Source organism: Bombina bombina, chromosome 4 (genome assembly GCF_027579735.1).
Source record: "Bombina bombina isolate aBomBom1 chromosome 4, aBomBom1.pri, whole genome shotgun sequence".
Lineage (NCBI taxonomy): Eukaryota > Metazoa > Chordata > Amphibia > Anura > Bombinatoridae > Bombina > Bombina bombina.
The window spans coordinates 73,265,731-73,288,399 of NC_069502.1; the positions used below are offsets into that span (position 1 = coordinate 73,265,731).

Genomic DNA, 22,669 nt, shown 5'->3' on the forward strand with positions numbered 1-22,669 from the left:
TGCTAATTACATGAAAGAAAATGCCACTTTGGGATGGCCGAGGTACAGTACCTGAGTCACCGGGTGGGGTGTGGAAAGCAGCGACCAGAGCCGGCCAAGATAGAAGCTGTTGCCAATTGGCCCACCCCCATCACTAAGACTCAGGTCCTAGCCTTCCTGGGCACGGCAGGGTACTATAGACGGTTCATACCAGACTACAGCACACTTGACAAACCCCTGACTGACTTGACCAAGAAGAACTTACCTCGACAGGTCCTGTGGTCTCCCCACTGTGAAACGGCTTTCCAGGCTCTCAAAAATGCTCTAATTAACGCTTCTGTCTTGGCGGCCCCAGCCCTTAACAAACGTTTTATCGTCCATACAGATGCTTCCATGTTCAGGCTGGGAGCCGTCCTCAGCCAAGTAGGCGAAGATGGAGGGGAGCATCCAGTTGCCTACATCAGCCGGAAGCTCCTGCCCCGCGAAGTCAGCTATGCAGCGGTCGAAAAGGAGTGTTTGGCTTTGGTGTGGGCATTAAAGAAATTGACTCCCTATTAATATGGGCAGGAGTTCACTCTGGTCACCGACCATAACCCGTTGGTGTGGCTGAACCGGGTCTCTGGAGATAACGGCAGGCTATTACGTTGGAGTTTATCGTTGCAACCCTTCAATTTCACCATTACTTACAGACCTGGGAAACAGAATGGCAACGCCGACGGGTTGTCCAGACAAACCGACCTCAGCCCCGCATAACCAGCGGTCTGGACAGCCTTAGTCTGCCCCGAAAAGGGGTCAGACCGTGTCTGCCAGAGTGTTCCACAGAAAGGGAGCACTGTTACAGAAGCATTAGCTATTTTGTTGTGAAGAGCTTATTTCCCAGCAGCAATGCCTGAACCAGCCAAGCCAGCGCCTAAGAAGGGCTCCAAGAAAACCGTAACAAGTATCATTTCATAAAGAGTTAACTTTTTTTTTCCAGCTTTTAGAAACTATTTTCTAAATACAAGTTTGCTGGCCTCAGCTCTAATTAAGTTTAGTGATAAAACATTCCCATTGTCTAATCACCTCCGGAGTCAGACTGCTAATTGATAAGATGGGCTGCATTGTTTTCTTATGTGTAATTTGTTATCTGAAGTACTGTAATCCTATTGTGGCCTGTCAAAGGACATTGTCTCTCTATCTAAATGTGTGATGGGGGATTTTATGCTTCCCCCCCTGGGAGTGCCCTGTGTGCATGTAACCTCAATAAAAAGCAGGCTGGGCATCCCAGTCCTGAGTTCTTGGTTGACCCTCAATCGCAGCGTTGACTCGTTTTTGTGGGCAGAAGGGTATCCTAGCTGTACTACAGCTAAGAGGGATTATTCTACATTTGTGAGACTCATATAGACTCATATAGAATACTATGGAAAGCAGCTTCTCCCCTCTTCAGCAATAGGGATCCAGGCTACTAAGCGGTCCATCTCTCAGCGAGACTAAGGGTAACCGTAACAACCACCCCCTGCAGATTCACGGCTGCTAGTAAGGGGGTGTCAATCAACCCGATCGTATTCGATCGGGTTGATTTCTGCCGCCATCTAAGAGCAGGCGGACAAGTTATGGAGCAGCGGTCTTTGTTTCCGGCGAGCCTGAAGCCATTCAGAGCTTGATAATTCGGCTCTATTAACTTATCCTATGGGTTGGTGCCCACTTGGGCCTTTCACAAAGGAGAACATTCCTCCAATTACCCAGTCTGATCCCATCTAGAAGGACAGCCCAAGCATACCGTCTTATGCTGCAATCAATTACTGCATCCTCATATGGAGAACAATGTTGGTGTTTTAGAAGTGCAATTAGGTTAAATACAGTCAAACTTGTGCTCATATGCCACTCTAGATAGGAATACAGCTTCTGAGCCAATCAGAAGCAGGCATATATGCATTTGCTCCAATCACTGGCAATATTCTTATCTGAAGCAGAATTGGTTTTTCCAGAAGTATAACTTTTCCTCTGTTTAACCCTTATATAAATAGTGAAATATAAAGGAAAAGAACAGATTTTTATTTTTTTAATAAAAGGAAAGAAAATAGAGAATGTTATTTTATATATCTTTAAAATCCAGCCAAGCTACTGAGCAACCAAAACAGACCCTATAATATCAGTACACGTATAGAGTACATATTGCTTACCTGTGCTCCTGATCTTGGGGGTTTTTGTGGGGGTACTGTAAATTCAGCTACAAAGAAGACAAATATGCTCTATTAGAATTATATTACTGTTATCTAAATTGTGCAACATTAGAGAAATAAAGTATCAAGGGACCCTGAACCCAAATTTTTTCTTTCGTGATTCAGATAGAGCTTACAATTTTAAGCAACTTTCTAATTTCCTCCTATTATCAATTTTTCATCGTTCTCTTGCTATCTTTATTTGAAAAAGAAGGCATCTAAGCTTTTTTCTTTGTTCAGTACTCTGGACAGCAGTTTTTGATTGGTGGATGAATTTATTCACCAATCAGCAAGGACAAACTAGGTTGTTCACAAAAATGGGCCGGAATCTAAACTTACATTCTTGCATTTCAAATAAAGATACCAAGAGAATAAAGAAAATTTGATAATAGGAGTAAATTAGAAAGTTGCTTAAAATTGTATGCTCTATCCGAATCACAAAAGAAAAAATTTGGGTTCAGTGTCCCTTTAATATAGAAAGTAACATTACACATAAAATGGCAATTGAAACGGTTTATAAATATTCCAGTTTATGATATGATTAGCTTATACATCTTTCCTGCACTTTGATACATGCTTGTAGATATATTAACCACTCACAGGTGCAAACGACTCAAGCCAGCAAATATACAGACTGCACCCAAGGAGCGGGCATACATAAAAACAATGAGGGGCCAGTGAAGAAAAATAAAATGTATGCTTACCTGATAAATTTATTTATTTACGGATATGGTGAGTGCACGACGTCCGCAATTACTAGTGGTATTATCACTCCTGGCCAGCAGGAGGAGGCAAAGAGCACCACAGCAAAGCTGGTAAGTGTCACTCCCCTACCCATAACCACCAGTCATTCGACCGAAAGGAAATGGAATAAGGAATAACACAAAGGGGTAGAGGTGCATGAGGTTTAGACAAAATAACTGTTGTAAAACAAAAAGGGTGGGGTCGTGGACTCACCATATCCAGAAAGAAATACATTTATCAGGTAAGCATACATTTTCTTTTCTTTCCTAAGATATGGTGAGTCCACAACGTCCTCAATTACTAATGGGAATCAATACCCAAGCTAGAGGACACGGATGACAAGGGAGGGATAACAAGACAGGCAGGCCTAAACAGAGGGCACCACTGTTTGAAGAACCTTTCTCCCAAAGGAAGCCGCAGCCAAGGCAAAAGTATCAAATTTGTGAAATTTTGAAAAAGTGTGCAGAGAGGACCAAGTTGCAGCCTTGCAAATCTGTTCCACAGAAGCTTAATTTTTGAAAGCTCACGAAGAGGAGACAGTTGTAATTCTCTCAGGAGGCTGCTGACCAGCAGTCTCATAAGCTAATCAAATTATACTTCTCAACCAGAGAAAAAGAAGTAGCAGTAGCTTTCTGACCATTACGTTTCCCAGAAAAACAAATAGGGCAGAAGACTGGCAAAAATACTTAGTCGCCTGCAGATAGAATTTAAGAGCACGCACAACATCCAAGTTGTGCAACAAATGTTCCTTATGAGAAGAAGGATTAGGACATAGAGAAGGAACGACAATTTCCTGATTAATATTTCTATCCAAAACAACTTTAGGAAGGAAACCTAACTTAGTATGAAGAACCGCCTTATCGGAATGAAAGATAAGATAAGGCGAATCACACAGCAAATCTGAGAGTTCTGAGACTCTACGAGCAGAAGAGATAGCAACAACAAACAAAACCTTCCAAGATAACAACTTAAAGGGACACTCAGGTCAAATTAAATTTTCATTATTCAGATACAGCATGTAATTTTAAACAACTTTCCAATTTACTTTCCAAATGTGCACATTCTTTTATAATTACACTTTTTGAGTCACCAGCTCCTACTGAGCATGTGCAAGAATTCACAGACTATACGTATATGCATTTGTGATTGGCTAATTGCTATCACATGGTACAGGGGGAGTGGAAATATACATAACTTTGAAATTTGTTATAAAAAAATCTACTACTCATTTGAAGTTCAGACCAAGTGCTATTGCACTGTCTTGTTATCTTGCATTTGTTGATTATGCAAATCTAATGTGTTGACTGGTCCTTTAATATCTATGGAATGCATAGGCTCAAACGGAGCCTGCTGTAGAACTTTAAGAACAAGGTTAAGGCTCCAAGGAGTAGCAACAGACTTAAACACAGGCCGGGTACTAACCAGGGCCTGACAAAAAACTTGAACATCTGGCATATCTGCCAAGCGCTTATGCAACAAAATAGATAGTGCAGAAATCTGACCCTTCTGAGTACTGACTGACAAACCCTTCTCCAGACCTTCCTGGAGAAAAGTCAGAATTCTAGGAATCCTGACCATACTCCAAGAGTAGCCCTTGGATTAACAATAAAGTTATTTATGCTATACCTTATGGTAAATCCTTCTAGTAACAGGCTTACAAGCCTGAATCAAGGTCTCAATGACCGACTCAGAAAAACCACGCTTAGACAAGTCTAAGCGTTCAACCTCCAAGCAGTCAGATTCAGAGAAACGAGATTTTGATGAAGGAATGGACCCTGAGTTAGAAGATCCTTTCTCAGAGGCAACCTCCAAGGTGGAAGAGACAACATCTCCACTAGGTCTGCATACCAGATCCTGCGATGCCACGCAGGGGCTATAAGAATCACTGATGCTCTCTCCTGCTTGATAAGAGCAATGACTCGTGGAAGGAGTGCAAACAGAGGAAACAGGTATGCAAGATTGAAATCCCAAGGTACCACCAGAGCATCTATCAGGGCGGCCTGCGGATCCCTCGACCATCGAACCTAATCTTATAAGCTTGGCGTTCTGCCAAGATGCCATCAGATCCAATTTCGGCAACCCCCATTTGAGGGTTAACCCAGAGAACACCTCCGGATGGAGAGCCCACTCCCCTGAATGAAATGTCTGTCTAGGAAGTCCACTTCCCAGTTGTCCACTCCTGGAATGTGGATGGCAGATAGACAGCAATTGCGAACTCCCGCCCACTGAACAATCCGAGTCACCTGCTTCATGGCTCAGGAACTCCGAGTTCCTCCCTGATGGTTGATGTAAGCTACTGAAGTGATATTGTCCGACTGGAACCTGATAAACCGGGCTAAGGACAACTGAAGCCAAGCCATCAGAGCATTGTAAATCGCTCTGAACTCCAAGATGATTATGGGGAGAGCTGACTCTTTCTGAGTCCATAGTCCTTGTGCCTTTAACGAGTCCCAGACTGCTCCCTAGCCCAGCAAGCTGGCGTCCGTGGTCACAATTACCAAGGTCTCAGGAAGCATGTACCCTGAGACAGATGTTCCTGAGAAAGCCACCACGGAAGGGAGTCTCTTTTCAACTGATCTAGATCTATCCTCTGAAAGAGATCCGAATGGTCTCCATTCCATTGCCTGAGCATGCATAACTAGAGAGCTCTCAAATGGAATCAAGCAAAGGGAATGATGTCCATGGAAGCGACCATCAGATCAATTTCCTCCATACATTGAGCCACAGATGGACGAGCAATAGACTGCAGAGAGAGGCAAGGGGAAATAATCTTTGATTTTCTGACTTTGGTCAGAAAAATCTTCATAGCTAGGGAATCTATTATGGTCCCTAAGAAAACCACCGTTGTAGCTGGAACAAGGGAACTCTTTACCAGATTCACTTTCCAACCATTAGAACGTAGAAAAGACAACAAGATCTCTGTATGAGAGTTTGCTTGTTGAAAAGATGACGTCTGAACCAATATATCGTCCAGGTTTGGCACCTCAGCAATTCCCTGAGACCTGATTACTGCCAAAAGAGCCCCCAGAACCTTTGAGAAGATTCTGGGAGCTGTGGCAAGGCCAAATGCAAGAGCCACAAACTGAAAATGTTTGTCTAGAAAAGTGAATCTTAGGAACTTGTGATGATCCCTGTGACTGGGAACATGAAGATATGCATCCTTCAGGTCTATGGTTGTCATGAACTGACCCTCTTGGACCAAGGGAAGAATGGAACGAATAGTTTCCATCTTGAAGAACACTAACCTGAGAAATTTGTCTAGACACTTCAAGTCCAGAATAGGTCGGAAAGTTCCCTCTTTTTGGGAACTAAGAACAGATTGAAATAGAAACCTAGGCCCTGTTCCTGTACAGGAACTGGAACTATCACTCCCAAGGAAGAAAGATCCTGAACACATTTCAAGAACGCCTCTCTTTTTATCTGGTCTTTATATAATCTTGAGAGGTTAAAACTGCCCCTGGGAGGAAAAGTCTTGAATTCCAATTTGTAACCCTGAGAAACTATGTCCAAAGCCCAAGTATCTTGGACATCTTGAATCCAAGCCCGAGAAAACAGAGAAAGTCTGTCCCCCACGTGATCCGATCCTGGATCGGGGGCAAACCCTTCATGTTGATTTAGATTCAACTGTGGGTTTCCTTGATTGCTTCCCCTTGTTCCAAGACTGATTGGGCTTCCAAGAGGGTTTGGACTGTTCCTGCTTGGAAGAAGATGAGGAGGATTTTCCTTTGAAATTACAAAAAGAACAAAAATTACTCTGACGACCCTCAGGTCTATTCTTTTCCACCCGTAATATCAGAAATAATTTCTGCCAGACCAGGACCAAACAAGGTCTTACCCTTGTAAGGAATCGCCAGTCTCAGTCTTAGCCTCAGTAGAAAAGAACACATGATGAACAAAATTGCATAGGGGAGACAATCTGGACCTCTGTGCACAAAAACATAAATTATGCTTACCTGATAATTTTCTTTTCTTCCAATGGAAAGAGTCCACAGCTGCATTCATTACTTTTGGGAATTAAGAACCTGACCACCAGGAGGAGGCAAAGACACCCAAGCCAAAGGCTCAAATACTCCTCCCACTTCCCTCATCCCCCAGTAATTCTGCCGAGAAACAAGGAACAGTAGAAGAAATATCAGGGTAAAAAGGTGCCAGATGAATAAAAACAAAGACGCCCCACATAAAAAAAGACAGGTGTGGGAGCTGTGTACTCTTTCCATCGGAAGAAAAGAAAATCATCAGGTAAGCATAATTTATGTTTTTCTTCCTAAATGGATAGAGTCCACAGCTGCATTCATTACTTTTGGGAAAACAATACCCAAGCTATAGAGGACACTGAATGCCAAAACGGGAGGGTACAATAGGCGGCCCATTCTGAGGGCACCAGGCCTGAAAACCACTACCCAACAAAAAAAAAAAACCTGCTTCGTCCGAAGCCGAGAAAACAGGAAGGGAAAAAGCCCCAAGGACACTGACCAGCAGATAGCCCAGAAGCCCAGCTAGAGACCCCAACCACAGATTCAACTGAGCCAACAGTCCTCCGGGAGACATCGTCGCCCAACAGTCAGCCCCCCACCACACACCCTTCACTAGCGAAGGGAACCCCAGCCGAGACTCCCAAAGGAATAATCAGGGGATTATTCATCCTCAGGTGAGGAAAGGGAGGAGATAGGAGAAAGTAGCAGTGTACACCTATTGAACCACATGTCTTCCACTACACTTACACCTAATGTGGGCTCTAAATATGCATTAGAACAGAGGGGAAATATGGAAACTTCAGCTACAGGCAACACTGAGCAGGCTGATATTGTGCAGGTTTTTTCAAAGGCAACAAAAAGATTCGAAGGGGGGGGGGGAGGAGAAAAGGGAGAAAAAGGAATTTTGAAAGGGACTCCACTACCCCCCAGAAGGGGCAGGTCAAAGACCAAATACAATTAAATTCTGTTATCAATTTGTCTTCTCATCCACTAAACGCATTGGAGCGCAAAGTATTGAGCCTGGGTCTCAACTTTGTGTCGACAGATAATTTTAATCTAATTCAGACGTTGGTGGACGTTAACAAATTGATAAGGAATTTGACCTTAAAGAAATAATACAGTACTACCCCTAAGGATCCTTCTTTAGATGGAGAGACTATTGAATTTCTCTCGGTCCATAAGGATCCCCCTTTGTCCTTTGAGGAAGCCTGGGATTTGGAGAATCTCGAGACACTGCGAACAGAGGGACTATCAGAATTTGATTTATCTGATCATACACCTAACAAAGGTCCTTCTTTCCGCCGTACCTCCAGATACTATCCCATTCATATAAGAGGAACAATTCTGGAAAAATTTCAAGCCAGGGTTGAGTCAGACTTAAACAAATTGGCTTATACCATTAATGGGAGCAAAAGTTCTAACCTTAGTAAGGAAGAAATTGGTACCCTTAATGGTCTAAAAGAGAATCACAATTTAGTGATCAGGTCAGCAGATAAGGGGGGGTCAGTGGTGGTTATGGATAGGTGTTTTTTTATCCATGAAGCATTAAGACAACTCACTGACCCCTCACAGTATCAGGTATTGGACTTTAATCCTGTACACCGCTTCAAACGTGATCTGTTACAGTTATTGGATGATGGGAAAGAAGAGGGTTTTATCGATCAAACCACATTTGATTTTTTGGTGGTAGATTGCCCAATCACTCCCATCTTTAATTTTTTACCCAAAGTCCACAAGTCTCTTGTGGATGTGAGGGGCAGGCCTATCATTAGTGGCATTGGTTCCTTGTTTGAGCCCCTTTCCCAGTGGCTGGATGAGATTCTACAGCCACTGGTGAAGGGGCTAAATAGTTATCTGAGAGATACCAAACAGCTACTCAATGAAATGGTTAATGTTGTGTGGAGGGAGGAGTACAGTTGGCTTACAATTGATGTTGTGGCACTGTACTCTTCAATTCCACACAATAAAGGCCTTGAAGCTTTGAATTTTTGCCTGTTAAGATTCACGAACTTTAGCCATGAGTTTCGTGGGTTTATTCTCAGAGTGACAGAATTTCTACTGACACATAATGCCTTTGTTTTCGAGGGAGTTCACTACCTCCAGAGATGTGGGACAGCCATGGGGGCAAAATTTGCCCCTTCCTACGCCAACCTTTTCATGGGTTGGTGGGAGCTGTCCCACATCTTTGGATGTGATGAACTCTGGAAACATAAAATCATTTACTATAGGAGATACATTGACGACCTGCTAATGATATGGAATGGTACAGAAGAGGAAGCTTTGGGCTTTGTATCCTTACTAAATGAAAACAGTATAGGCATAAAATTCACATTTGAATTTAATAAAGTCAGTATTAATTATTTGGATGTCACTCTGACAGGCAAAAGTAACAGAAACGTTATCAGTAAGGTGTACAGAAAGCCCATTACTGGTAACACTCTCCTCCACGCCAAGAGTAATCATCCAAAAAGAGTCTTTAAATCAGTCCTAAAAGGGCAGTTTATCAGACTCAGGAGGAATTGTACAACAGACATTGAGTATGATAAACAATCTTTGGAGTTGGAGGAGAGGTTTTGTGAAAGAGGCTATAAAAGGGACATGGTTAGTTACCACAGATTATGTATTGGAGCTACCCCAAGGAATATCTATCTTGAAAGTAAAAGTAAAAATAAAGATAGAGAAAACAAATTTGAGGGGGTTTCTTTCATCACCCAATACAGTAATCAATTCCATCAAATCTGCAATATTGTCAGGAAACACTTCAATATTCTCAAAGCAGATGATGGTTTTATGGACACTGTTTCAAAAGGGTGTAGATATGCTTTCAGACGAGGTACAAGCCTAGGTAATATACTTGCTCCCACACAGCTCAAAGCCAGGGATGATGTTGTTGGTTCATCCTGGATTACATTTAAGGGTACCTATAGATGTAATTTTGCTCAGTGCATTGCCTGTGAATTCCTACAACAAGGAGAAGGTTTTAGGAGCTCCACAACTGGAGAGACTTTTCAACATTTTTCTTGTTTAAATTGTAGAACCAAGTTCGCAATTTATTTATTGACCTGCATAGAGTGTGGGGTACAATATACAGGGCTCACAACTAGAGAGATCAGGGAAAGGATCAGGGAACACGTTTCAAATATTAAGAATGGCAAGCTGACCACACCCTTAGTCCAGCATTTTAAAACCTGTCACAATACAAGTACCAAGACGCTAAGATGGACCATTATAGAACAGGTCAAAACTAACAAGCGTGGTGGTGACAAGGAAAAGTTGCTGGCTAAAAGGGAAGTATTTTGGATACACAGGCTCAGGACCAAAGTCCCAGAGGGGTTAAATTCAGAATTTGACCTGATAAACTTCTGGGAATAAACTTCTGGTTCTGTGTCTGTGTATCCAAGATTAAGTCTTTTGATTTTTTGAATGTTTTATTTTTACACATGCACACTGTAGCCCTTGTATATATATGTGATAGAGACAATGTGGGTACACACATGTTATATATGTTTATATGTTTGCAAGCATCCATACATTTGGAGGACTGTTTATTTATTTTGCAGATCACCAGTTTAACATATGTGTATATACATTTTTGGGAATTAATGTATCTCATGCGTAATCAATTTCCAGTCTCCAACTAAGTTGGTATTTAATACCAATATGACTATACCATATATGTTGGGATTTAATGTATTTTTTATAAATTTTCATAAATTGTCATATTTTGATGCTCTCACAGCTGGTTGTTTAAGCATAAAATGTACACATGATTGTATTGTTACACTTTGTAATGGGAAAATGTCATCCCGTTTTGTATTATGTGAGAAGAGTTGGATTTAGCTTCACTCCAGGTATGGTTTTAATTATCCTTTTAACCAATCAGGCAACAGGAACCAGTTTATAGGACTGGTGCACACCTGAGACTGTAGCTACGATTACGGCTTCATTGCCGAAACATGTCAGCAGACAGTCACTGGAGTGAGGCTACATCCACTCGCTATTTGGCTTGATTTTCCTGTATCTCTGGAGAGAGAGGTATTTTTAAGTGCAATAAAGAAAAATCCATTTACCTCCGGCTGTTTGTGCACCTCATTCGTTTTTGCTTGTCCCAAAGGAATAAGGCAAGGAAGAACAAAATGGAAACCGAAAGGGTACCAAACACCATCAAAGGAAAAAAAAAACAAATCAAACCAAGCTCGCAAGACCTAAATGGGTCCTGACAATAAGGGGAGGCAACGCCCAATCCAAATAGAAACCACAAGGTTTAGAAAAAGGTAGCAGAACAGAGAGAAGGTTCTCCCAACATCCTGCAAGGATTGGAACAGCTAGATAGCACACAAACAAGGCACAAACAGCTGCACCTGGTATCAAAGAGCAACCCTTCACTTGCCAGGCAGCCTAGGAACAACTGAAAACGGAGACCAAACATCAACTGAACTCAGAACACTGAAGTATTCAGGCAAAAGTACCTGTAGCAGACCCAGACGAAGGTAAACACCTGAGTCAAGAACATGCAGCCATCCTCAGGATGACACAAGAGAAATACTTGCTAGAAGCAGCTACCAAAATGTGCTAAACCTACAGAAGGCACACTCTAGGCAACCAAAAATGCCAGACCTACACATAGGTCTCGAAAATTAAAGGAGAGCCCAAAACCTCAATGAGGACCAAAGCGCCCCCAATATACAAGAAGAACAATGGATCTCAGGACCTACCTCCAGCCGGGCCAGCCCAAGCATCGGCAGGTCTGAAACCAGGAGACCAGAAAAGCCCCAGCTCAAAAAACTAGTGGAAAAATGGCACAGCCATTACAACAGTGCTCGAATGCCAACCTGAAACACCACATGGAGACCGTCGACAAGGCCGTAGACCTAGAGATCTAGCTAAAGGCCCAACATGTACTCAAGGCAGAGCCAGCAACTCTCCAGATGGACAGAACAACCCAGAGAGCGTATCTCTGAAATAGGATAATCCGTCTGTCCCAACCTCCTGAAGACAGAAGCCCTAAGATAGGGACCACACTTCCAAAGAAGGGTATAAGCCCCCCCCCCCCCAGATATAGGCGGAAGAACAGAGCACCTGCCCCCAGAACACAGCCGTAAGCTGAACCGAGAGAACAAAACTCCAACGCCCTGATCTGGAAGGAGTTCCCTCAAGAATTGAACTTGCTAGCACACAGACAAGGTGTCATAGCTGCAGTGGTTCCACAGCAAACTGTTTGCTTGCAAAGCAGCAAAGCCATCACACTATTTCAGCAAGCTGACCAAGGGAAACCGACCATAGGCGAAAGGCAAGCCCAAGGGGCATCGGCACCCAGAAAAACCTGGCCAACTGAATCAGTTCAACTAGTAAACAGTTTGCTAGCACACATTCAAGGTGCAAATAGCTGCAGCTGGTTTCAAACTGCAAACCTTCAGCTTGCTAGGCAGCTAAGCTAACCATCAGGCTACAACAGCTGGCTGTACACAGCACAAGTTTCCTGGAACTTGGGAACCCCGGACCAGCTCTAGATCCTAACAGTCCGGTACAATCCAAAATGGGATCCACAAAGGAAACGCTGAGTGAGAACCTCAGCCACTGGAAGAACCAGAGAGAGGAGAGGTCCGAGCTCCCAAACAAACAAGAACCCGTAAACTGAAATCCCCCGTCTGATATAACAACCAGACCCCCGGGAGATAACCATGCAATGTCAAATGTCAAATGTAAAATGGACAAAAAGACGAGACCACCCCTTGCCAGAGTCCAACGTTCCAAGGAACTAAGGAAGCAAAGACCAAGAACAAGGGGATACCTCGAGGAAAAAGTCACTCGAACAATGGCTAGTCTCCACATCACCCCCCTAAAAATAGAGGATAAGATGAAAGAAGAATGCGGAATTTCCCCCAGCTCCGGGGAAGAAACCCTTAACAGAGCTCAAGGAGACCACACTGCCCATGTCCCTACAAAGGAACCAACTCCCGAAGGGAACTAAGTCCCCCTAAGGATCCCGAGGAATGGACGAGTCCGAAAGGTCTCAAGAAGAGAACCACAGTAGGAACAAGTCCAAGGACAATTCCAGAGCCTTAGAAGACCAAACCAACCAAAATGGCGGTAAGTAGGCGCTAAGCCCCCAATCCTCCCAAGAGAGGAAAGAAACTCTAGGCCCCGAAATCGGAGCAAAAAGAGTGACGCAGCGGAACTCCACTGACCCGGTCAACCAGATTGAAGTCTGAATAAGGACTGACACAATCCTCCCTGCCATACGGATCCTTTTAGAGAGCTTAGCTGAACTTGTAACAAAACACACAAATAATAACTGTGAGCACTCAGCACCCCACCGGACCAGCCAGGCAGAACAAGCGCCACATGTCTGAATAAGCCACAGGACAGAAGATCTGAATCCCAACAGCACCAGCCGGAAGGTAAAACAGACAAACATAGGACTAACGTGTCCCTTAAACTTCTGAAGAAGCAACCAGAGAGAATCGATCCCAGAAGTTCCTGAAGGAAACACATAATCAAAAAACATAATTTATTTAAGAACTTACCTGATAAATTCATTTCTTTCATATTGGCAAGAGTCCATGAGCTAGTGACGTATGGGATATACAATCCTACTAGGAGGGGAAAAGTTTCCCAAACCTCAAAATGCCTATAAATACACCCCTCACCACACCGACAATTCAGTTTAACGAATAGCCAAGTAGTGGGGTGATAGAAAAAGGAGTAAAAAAGCATTAAAAGAGAGGAACTGGAAATATAATTGTGCTATTATACAAAAAAATCATAACCACCAGAAAAAGGGTGGGTCTCATGGACTCTCGCCAATATGAAAGAAATGAATTTATCAGTTCTTACATAAATTATGTTTTCTTTAATGTAATTGGCAAGAGTCCATGAGCTAGTGACGTATGGGATAGAAATACCCAAGATGTGGAAGTCCACAGAAGAGTCACTAGAAAGGGAGGGATAAAATAAAAACAGCCATTTTCCACTGAAAAATACTTACTGAAAGACACCCATTCACATATAGCAGATAGCCAAACCAGTACTGAAAAAGTATCAGCAGAGGTAATGGTATATAAGAGTATATCGTCGATCTGAAAGGGAGGTAAGAGATGAATCCCTACGACCGATAACAGAGAACCATTGAAAAGATTTCCCGCAAGGAAAACCATAAAATCAATAGGCGATACTCCCTTCACATCCCTCTGACAAACACTGTACTCTGAGAGGAATTGGGCTTCAGAATGCTTAGAAGCGCTTATCACAGAAAAAAATAAGCACAAACTTACTTCACAACCTCCATAGGAGGCAAAGTTTGTAAAACTGAATTGTGGGTGAGGTGAGGGGTGTATTTATAGGCATTTTGAGGTTTGGGAAACTTTGCCCCTCCTAGTAGAATTGTATATCCCATACGTCACTAGCACATGGACTCTTGCCAATTACATGAAAGAAATAAAAGACATCCTAACCGGATAAAAGAAATCATAAGGCAACCTGTAGGTTAACGCCCAGGAACAAAACAGGCATACCCGCAGGACCAGCCACACGGAACCCTGATCTTCCAATAAAAAACTGGGAAAGATCTCAATAAGCAGACAATTTGGAGATTACGTCATCCCCTCATGTCTAATGAGGTGAGCCATTTGAAGTAGAATACTGCGGATTCCCGTATCCGTTAAGGATAGGATCCTCTAATAACTCAAAAAAGTGTCTGAGTAAAATGCGAAGCACAACACTCAGGGACATCTATACCCGCAGGGAACTGTATAGGCCCACCCAAGGCCGGTAGACCTGGGACAATTGGGCACAAGCACACACAAGCACAAACGCAAATAAACTTCTGGACTTTGCAGATGCATAATCGCCAAAAATATGTGAAAGCGTAAACTAGCTGCAACCTCCGGGGGGGGGGGGGGGGAACAAGCCGCCCTGTAAGGAGGGATAAACATAATCTGGGTTACCCGCATGTGTAGTAGTAGGGAGCGGTAGGGAACTCGCCTCTCGGAGGACAGAACCCCCAGAGGCGGATGGCTCGGCAGACCACTGATTCCCCGAGCCCGAGGAACAAGGCGCTCTAATACCGCATATCGAACATAACTGATTAACCTGTGTCAACTGGGCCAATTTGCATTCTTCACAAGATGAAGAATCCAAATCTGAAATTTGAATAGTCTCAGCATCAGAATCCTCTATAACTAGATAGAGAATTAATAATATGGACTAAAGAAAAAAGTTAAACGGCACCTGACACCCACAATGGCTGGGGCACTCACCACCTCCTAGAACCAGACACTAGCAGACTCTAATTTTTCAGTCGCCACAGTCAGGAATGCGGAAATTGAAGACCAGAACGTAAACACTGCCAGTCACAAGGTGAACCATACAGTCCAAAAAAGCGCGCCCAACCATAAGGTTGCGTCACTACCAAAGGTCTTTATTTTCTAAGCCAAGAGCCCAGTTAACACTACACATAAGCAGATTGAATTACATAACAAGCATGATTAAAAAAAAACCTGTTCAATAATCCCCCTCGGGAGATATTAACCCTCGATTCCAAGATACCAAAGGCCCTATATATATATACTTAAGTCCCGCAAGATAGTTCCTTATGGGAAACAAAAGGTTACATTCTGGTGAAGTAAAATTAAACGATCTTACCGGAATCTACGCAGTGGAATAGGAACACGGCCCTTCAAGTGTGACAAATAGTAGCAGCGCCTCCGTCATGGACTTGAGAGAAGAAAGCAGGCAGCGAAGTTAGACAACGCTGATTGCTTATGGAGCTGTTAATAAGAGTCGGGATGGTTTCGCAGAAAGACTCTCCCTGCATCTCCGGACTCTAACTTTCATCCAGACCCTCACTGAGAGACTGATAGGATTACTTAAAGCTCCCGTCCCATGTTGAAGAGTACTACCCTCCATAAGAGAGACAAAACAAACTTCTGAAACTTCTCTGCCAACCTCCTGGGACGAAAGGCAAAGAATGACTGGGGGATGAGGGAAGTGGGAGTATTTAAGCCTTTGGCTGGGGTGTCTTTGCCTCCTCCTGGTGGCCAGGTTCTTAATTCCCAAAAGTAATGAATGCCGCTGTGGACTCTTTCCATTTAGGAAGAAAAGACACATATTTATGAAAGCAGCCTCCATCTTCATGTCAGACATTTTCCAGAAATCCAATATAACTGAAAACAGTAGTCCTGTCTTGGCACTTTAAGAAAAAAAACATGTTCCAACAAAAATATGTATTTAATTAACCTCTGGGCAGAGCAGTTATCTAGCTAAAATGTACCTCACACTGATAACCTCTACACCTCAGCTAAACTGAGGTGCTTACCTGCCCCCTCCGCTTCCAAGGAGTTTAAGCTGACTTCTGACGCACAAAAGTCAACACGCTAGATCCGAAACTGCTTTGATTGTTAGGTGCGGAAGGAAGAATATCATGTGACCCGCAGGGAACACTAACTGCGTAACACACAGATCTCCGGCTGCTATTACTGAGAGAATCTCCAAATAAAAATACTCACAGTGCAATCATACTCCTGCGCAACGGATCGTACTAACTGCCCGGCAGGCAAATTATACACACAGCCCCTGGATAAAATATAATTTAACCCCTTACATAACGATTCTCCACAGAGAGAAAGTGAGCCAACTAAAAAGAGGTTATTACCTTCATAACTATAAGAAGTTTTAACCCATACAGTCTCTCATCACATACAAAAACCGTGCCTGCATTCTGCCACAATCAATCCTACTCAGGATCTGTTTGTCCCCTTAAAGCTGCAGGGAATCTTAAAAGTGCTAGTTTCCTACTCAGAAGACAGAAAAGCACTTACCTGTATCTAGCCGTCCTGCAGGAGGACAGCTCACCTGGTATGAGAGGACACATACTCCTCACAGAGACCTGTGGAAAAAAGAAAGAACAGAGTAGAACTACTCTGGCTTTCTATACCATAGGCAGCAAATATGTTAGGAAAACGCAGCAAGGCCCACCTTACAAGTTCCTAACTGCTTTAAAGCCACCACTGCCCTACTGAAAAGACTAACGTAGAGTACAGCTAGACCTAAAATTCTTGCTTGTAGCAAAAATATTCCAGTTTTCTTCAGACACCAAAAATACACCACCTCCATTGCCAGAGGCAAAGAGAATGACTGGTGGTTATAGGTAGGGGAGTGACACCTAACAGCTTTGCTGTGGTGCTATTTGCCTCCCCCTGCTGGCCAGGAGTGATATTTCCACTAGTAATTGAGGATGAGGTGGACTCACCATATCTTAGGAAAGAAATTATATTGTTTAATTGTTAAATATGTAGCAAACAGACTGCTCCAATGATTTACAACTGTTATTTTTATTCCCCTTATGTTTTTCACCCAAAACAATTGGTAGATTTTTAGAAGACTTCATCGGTAGAAGTCTCAGTTACAGGCTCAGCATTTCATGTTGCCTATCAGAACTTCAAAACTATGATAAGTACGATCATTAGAATACTGTAGAAAGGGGACATATTACAACCTATAGTTATCACTTACTGTATGCTATTTCTTTTTCAGGAAGTGGCTGAAAGAAAAAAAAACACAAATTATGCCACTGGTCTATTATCAACATAAAGCGTTACATATATATTCAGTGCAGCTCTTTCAGCCAAGGAGTTAATAAAGGGACATTCCAGCCAACATTGGTATTCACATGGGTGCATTTCAGTTTTGAATAGATTTTTTGTAATAAACATGTATTTGCACAATTGCTTATAATAAAAGCTATAGCTGTTTCAAATGCGTATCTACGTATGTGTCGTGCACCAGCATTTTGAACACAGCATTTGCTCAGAGAGCCTAAGGTGCTTCTTGACTCAATTTGTTAATTGTTGATGTGATACAAGCCCTACTTACGCTCTAAGCAACTTCAGTATTTAAATTGCTGGTGCACTGAGACCTAGATATGCTTCACATGCACGTGCTGAGAAAACAGTCATAACTTTTACTAGAAGCACTTTTGCCAATACATGTATATTGCAAATATGTTTTTATTCAAAGATGTAATTCATATACAGTAATCATAATTTTCACACAGAATGTCCCTTTAAATAGGAGGAAAATATTACAAAACTACTTCAAACACCAATATTTAGCAAGTTATTGAACTGCAGGTGAACTTTCCCAAATCAAAATGATCAAATTACAGCTCAGCATATGTCGTGCCTCATTGAATCAGTGAGAAGAGATAGAACTGAGTAAGACATAAGCTCAAATGCAAAAAAAAGGCAGTGATTCCTACTGGTGCTGAACTTTTAACACCAGAGCAGTCGATAAGCAAACCTGGGTTCAAATAGACTCCTCATTTTAGATTGTAAGCCTCGTCAGTGATGTGCAACCATAACATAATAGCAATAGCATAATAGCAATAGAACAATAATAATAATAGAACAATAGCATAATAGCTTGTTCTATGGCTAGTTACCACCCTAGAAGCAGCCTCTTTTTGCTAAATATGTGCCTTTCACAGAGAAGAACTTTCCTGTAGCATATCAGTCTGATCCTGACTTAACAGTACAGTCCAGCCCCAAAATACCAGGCAATCCCTCTCTGAACGAGAGAAACGGCAAAACCCCAGACGTACGTTTCGGCCTATTGTGGGCCTCGTCAGTGAGGTGCAACCATATCCCTCTAGGCACACTGAGCAACGGGTCCACGTCTGGATTCCCGCATCACACTTAGGGAGACTTCCCCAAGTGTCATAATTTGCATAAATAAACGAGGCCCACAAGAGGCCGAAACATACGTCTGGGGTTTTGCCATTTCTCTCGTTCAGAGAGGGATTGCCTGGTATTTCGGGGCTGGACTGTACTGTGAAGTCCGGATCAGACTGATATGCTACAGGAAAGTTCTTCTCTGTGAAAGGCACATATTGAGCAAAAAGAGGCTGCTTCTTGGGTGGTAACTAGCCATAGAACAAGCTATTATGCTATTGTTCGTTCCCAGGTTGAGCGCTTCTCTCTTTTTATTTTTACATAAATATATATGTATATACACATATTAACATAAATATATATGTATATAAGCATATTAACACATAAATATATATGTATATAAGCATATTAACACAAATATATATGTATATACACATATTAACACATAAATATATATGTATATAAGCATATTAACACAAATATATATGTATATAAGCATATTAACACATAAATATATATGTATATACACATAACACATAAATATATGTATATAAGCATATTAACAGAAATATATATGTATATACACATATTAACACATAAATATATATATGTATATACACATATTAACACACACACACACACACATATATATATATATATATATATATAAGCATATTAACACATATATATATATATATATATATATATATATATATATATAAGCATATTAACACATAAATATATATGTATATACACATATAAACACACAAATATATATGTATATACACATATTAACACACACATTATATATATAAGCATATTAACACATAAATATATATGTATATACACATATAAACACACAAATATATATGTATATACACATATAAACACATAAATATATATGTATATACACATATTAACACAAATATATATGTATATACACATAAATATATATATATATGTATATAAGCATATTAACACATAAATATATATGTATATAAGCATATTAACACATAAATATATATGTATATACACATATTAACACATAAATATATATATATGTATATAAGCATATTAACACATAAATACATATGTATATACACATATAAACACAAATATATATATGTATATAAGCATATTAACACTCAAATATATATGTATATACACATATTAACACATACATATATATGTATATAAGCATATTAACACAAATATATATGTATATACACATATTAACACATACATATATATGTATATAAGCATATTAACACAAATATATATGTATATACACATATTAACACATACATATATATGTATATAAGCATATTAACACAAATATATATGTATATACACATATTAACACAAATATATATATGGTATATAAGCATATTAACACATAAATATATATGTATATACACATATTAACACATAAATATATATGTATAAAAGCATATTAACACATAAATATATATATGTATATAAGCATATTAACACATACATATATATGTATATACACATATAAACAAAAATATATATATGTATATAAGCATATTAACACATAAATAAATATGTATATACACATATTAACACATACATATATATGTATATAAGCATATTAACACATAAATATAAATGTATATAAGCATATTAACACAAATATATATGTATACAAGCATATTAACACAAATATATATGTATATACACATATTAACACATTTATGTGTTAATATGCTTATATACATATATATTTATGTATATACACATATAAACACATAAATATATATGTATATAAGCATGTTAACACATAAATATATATGTACAGTATATAAGCATATTAACACATAAATATATATGTATATACACATATTAACACATAAATATATATATATGTATATAAGCATATTAACACAAATATATATGTATATACACATATAAACACATAAATATATATATGTATATAAGCATATTAACACAAATATATATGTATATACACATATAAACACATAAATATATATATGTATATACACATAGTAACACAAATATATATGTATATAAGCATAGTAACACATAAATATATATGTATATACACATACTAACACAAATATATATGTATATACACATATAAACACATAAATATATATGTATCTAAGCATATTAACACATAAATATATATGTATATACACATATAAACACATAAATATATATGTATATAAGCATAGTAACACATAAATATATATGTATATACACATATTAACACATAAATATATATGTATATACACATAGTAACACATAAATATATATGTATATACACATACTAACACATAAATATATATGTATATACACATAGTAACACATAAATATATATGTATATACACATATTAACACATAAATATATATGTATATACACATACTAACACATAAATATATATGTATATACACATAGTAACACATAAATATATATGTATATACACATACTAACACATAAATATATATGTATATACACATACTAACACATAAATATATATGTATATACACATATTAACACATAAATATATATGTATATACACATACTAACACATAAATATATATGTATATACACATAGTAACACATAAATATATATGTATATACACACAGTAACACATAAATATATATGTATATACACATACTAACACAAATATATATGTATATACACATATAAACACATAAATATATATATGTATCTAAGCATATTAACACATAAATATATATGTATATACACATACTAACACATAAATATATATGTATATACACATAGTAACACATAAATATATATGTATATACACACAGTAACACATAAATATATCTGTATATACACATAGTAACACATAAATATATATGTATATACACATAATAACACATAAATATATATATGTATCTAAGCATAGTAACACATAAATATATATGTATATACACATAGTAACACATAAATATATATGTATATACACATAATAACACATAAATATATATGTATATACACATAGTAACACATAAATATATATGTATATACACACAGTAACACATAAATATATCTGTATATACACATAGTAACACATAAATATATATGTATATACACATAATAACACATAAATATATATATGTATCTAAGCATAGTAACACATAAATATATCTGTATATAAGCATATTAACACATAAATATATCTGTATATACACATAGTAACACATAAATATATATGTATATACACATAATAACACATAAATATATATGTATATACACATATTAACACATAAATATATATGTATATGCACATAGTAACACATAAATATATATGTATATACACATACTAACACAAATATATATGTATATACACATATAAACACATAAATATATATATGTATCTAAGCATATTAACACATAAATATATATGTATTAGAGCTGCAACAACTAATTGTCATAATCGATAATAATCTATTATGAAAATAGTTGTCAACGAATTTCATAATCGATTAGTTGGTTTGCAATTAGTTGGTCTGTGCACAACACCAACTGCTTCACTGAGCTCTTGCACATGGTATTGTGTTTTATGGTTATGTCCTTAGCCTAAAGGATGTCTACAGACATATACTTTTCACTTTGCTAAGGCACTGTGGCTGAGCTCTGTAGTAACCCAAGGGTTGCAGGTTCGATCCCCGGCTAGGTCCACTCAGCCTTTCATCCTTCCGAGATCGATAAAATGAGCAGCGCCTTGAGACCCTTACGGGTGATTAGCTGCACTTTATCCAATACATACATACATACAGTACAAGTTTACAACTACCCCTGGCTTATGTGCAACCCAGATATAATAGGAGTCATCATTTGGATTGTTTATATTAAATCAGGTGATTTGGAACTATGCTTTGCATGATATAGTGCCGAGCTTGTTATTTACACCTAGCTCTAGATTGATGGGAGTTATTTGAATTAATGTGCACTATTATCTGTTTGCACAATCATTAGCGGATTGCTTGCTATTGCTGATTATATGTACTGTATAAATAAATGTGTAAGGCTTTGTCCTGTTAATGATATACAGTCCTTATCGCTTTTGATTTTGTTTTTTA

General features: G+C 39.1%; 1 protein-coding gene across 5 annotated transcripts in view; it reads right to left on the minus strand.

Annotated features, from left to right (window-relative positions):
- The window catches only part of PTK2B (protein tyrosine kinase 2 beta), a 607,866-nt gene that overhangs the window by 53,376 nt on the left and 531,821 nt on the right, over positions 1–22,669 (minus strand). For all 5 annotated transcript variants that reach the window (XM_053709509.1, XM_053709510.1, XM_053709513.1 and 2 more), the window contains 2 exons: positions 17,411–17,438; positions 2,142–2,188 (listed from right to left, as the gene is read on the minus strand). In XM_053709509.1, coding sequence (XP_053565484.1) covers positions 2,142–2,188; positions 17,411–17,438 — 75 coding nt within the window. The remainder of the gene's footprint in view (positions 1–2,141; positions 2,189–17,410; positions 17,439–22,669) is intronic.